General features: G+C 30.7%; 1 protein-coding gene across 3 annotated transcripts in view; it reads right to left on the bottom strand.

Moving 5' to 3' along the window:
- The window catches only part of LOC106870387 (tetraspanin-33), a 163367-nt gene that overhangs the window by 5246 nt on the left and 155619 nt on the right, over positions 1–2502 (bottom strand). For all 3 annotated transcript variants that reach the window (XM_014916430.2, XM_014916431.2, XM_052978563.1), the window contains one exon: positions 1026–1073. In XM_014916430.2, the coding sequence (XP_014771916.1) occupies positions 1026–1073 (48 nt within the window). The remainder of the gene's footprint in view (positions 1–1025; positions 1074–2502) is intronic.

Here is a 2502-nt window from a genome sequence, read left to right as displayed (position 1 = left end):
AGTTTATTTATTAAGATTTCTTGCCAATAGAGAAAGAACCAATTTCTAACCTAGATCCAAGGCTCCTTCATTGGAATTTCAGCATCAACAAGGTATTTTTACATGTATGTATGTATGTATGTATTTGTGCAGATTTGTATGCCTGTTTTATGTATAAACTCTCATGCATATAGTTGCATGTCTAGACATGCGCATATATACTTAAATGATAAACTTCCTCCTAGCAGGATTAAAAAAAATTTTTTTTTAGAGCTCCCAGCATCCTTGCTTGACTTTAGGGTGGTTTCTGCAGGAATTTTCTCCAGACTTCATCTTCTCTTTATTCCATAACATGATGGGCTGAAATTCCAGTCTGTGACGGTGAAAGAGACCTTTCATCTTCTCACTTACCTCAATGATTTTGACCTCCAGTACTAGAAGCAATGACGATGAAGCAATTATGTTTATTTCTTCCTTGGCAATCCTAGAAGTTTCAACTGATAGTGCTGTTGCTGTTGCAGCCATGATTGTCTACAGCGATATACTTCTACTCTTCACTTTTTACAACAGGTTCATATGTTCAGTTTCCCATATATATAGAAAAGGAGCTTTCTTCCAGTACTTCACTGCTTCTATTATGACTATAACTCCTAGAATAAGTTTTGCTCTTTGGGAGCCATCAATATCTAGAAATCCATGCAGACTCCACTTGATCACTCGCTATTATTGGGCACCTCTAGGCTCATGACCTGTTTATACCTTTATAGAAACAGAGGTAATTGAGAGACAAAGGCCCATGTCACCACCAATGTTTATGGTCTTGGCTATGATGTTTCTCCTGCCCATGTATTGTGGAATTATCTTATACGCAGGTATATCAATCTTAACTCATGTTCAAGTGTGCACATTACCACATGTACATACACTTACATGAATATAAGAACTTACTTATATATATATAAAAAAAAAAAACATAAGCCTAGGCTTAAACATACATGAACTATTTCAAATATATTTACATAAAAAGAGAAGAAACTTTTACTTACCTCTTTATTTGTGATATCAAAGCCACACATTTCATTTCTTAAATCACCCTAAAGTAAAAGATGATATCAAATTAAAAATATCCAAGAGGAAACATTAAGTAAAAGCTATCAAATGGTAACTATTTTATACATGTAATTTTAAATTTGCCTAGGTCTTTATCCTAAGTTTTATACTAAGATTTTCTTTACATAGAGTAGAAAAGAAAAATTATCAATCTTGGAAATGACCCTTTTATATAAAAGTTTATTAATCCTAATTAACAAAAGTACTTTGACTGCAGGATTTGAACTCTGTATAGTAAATACAAATTCAAGACTATTTCATATAAAAATAATTTGAAACAACAATGATATGTTATTTCTATGCCACCTAAAATGAGACTCCTACAGTCTATAAACCAATTTTAATTTTATGCTTCACTTTCCAATCTTTAAATAAAATATTTTATCCAATAACCTCACTTCCTTGATCTGTATTCCACGATCATCTTCTATGCACATTTCTACTCTAACCTCAATAACATGTAACAATTCCATTTTAATACTAACTACACTAAGTTCACTCAGTTACTGCTATTTCCAGTCAATAAAAGTCTGTAGATATTGGCCCCTCACCCATTGGTTATTTTTTTTTACATTAAACACTAAACCTGTTAGCAAATAGTTAAGTAAGAAGAATATATCATAACATACAATATGGAACATATCATTTTTAAAGTGTAGACAACCACAGTAAGAATCAAATGTCTTTTAGTGGTGTATATGGCTCCCAAGATTTGTGATGAGCTCAAGTTTTACAAAATTAAGCAAATAAAGAAATAATTTTCTGTTCAATAGATTTGGATAGTTCTTGTTCAGAAGAAATGTTATATTTTTTAGATGAACTGAAGAATTTAGAATAAGTCCTTTGCAGCTGAGAATGTTTGTTATAAAACAAGAGTATTATATAACAAGAGTATTCAGAGAGTGCAAGCCTCTGCCAACACAATGCCAACATCCTCTCAACAATTAGCCAGAGATGATTTTTAAAAAGAGAATATGAGATAAAATCCTTCAATGAATATCATGAGACCTTTTGGTTATTTCTTCTCTTAAATTCCGGTCTTTCTTTAGTAATCCTGTTGTTTTAGATTGATGTATAGAATTATGTATATATGTAAGTATACTGTAAAGTGTTAAAATGTATGTATAATCTCCTAATATAATAATGAGCATTGTCTTTTTATATATTTGTATATGTATATATATATATATATATATTTGTGTGTGTGTATATATATATATATACATATATTTCGTTTCTCGTGTTTAAAGTTTTTTGTGATGTCCTGTACCCATATATGCTTGTATGTATACATATGGATGTCGGTATGTACATATATGTATGGATATATGCATATAATTATATATTATCTATGTTATGTATATATATATATATATATACTCTTCTACCTACCGACCCTGTAGCCCTGATGGT

Source organism: Octopus bimaculoides, chromosome 2, assembly GCF_001194135.2.
Source record: "Octopus bimaculoides isolate UCB-OBI-ISO-001 chromosome 2, ASM119413v2, whole genome shotgun sequence".
NCBI lineage: Eukaryota > Metazoa > Mollusca > Cephalopoda > Octopoda > Octopodidae > Octopus > Octopus bimaculoides.
This window is presented reverse-complemented; position numbering and strand designations above follow the sequence as displayed.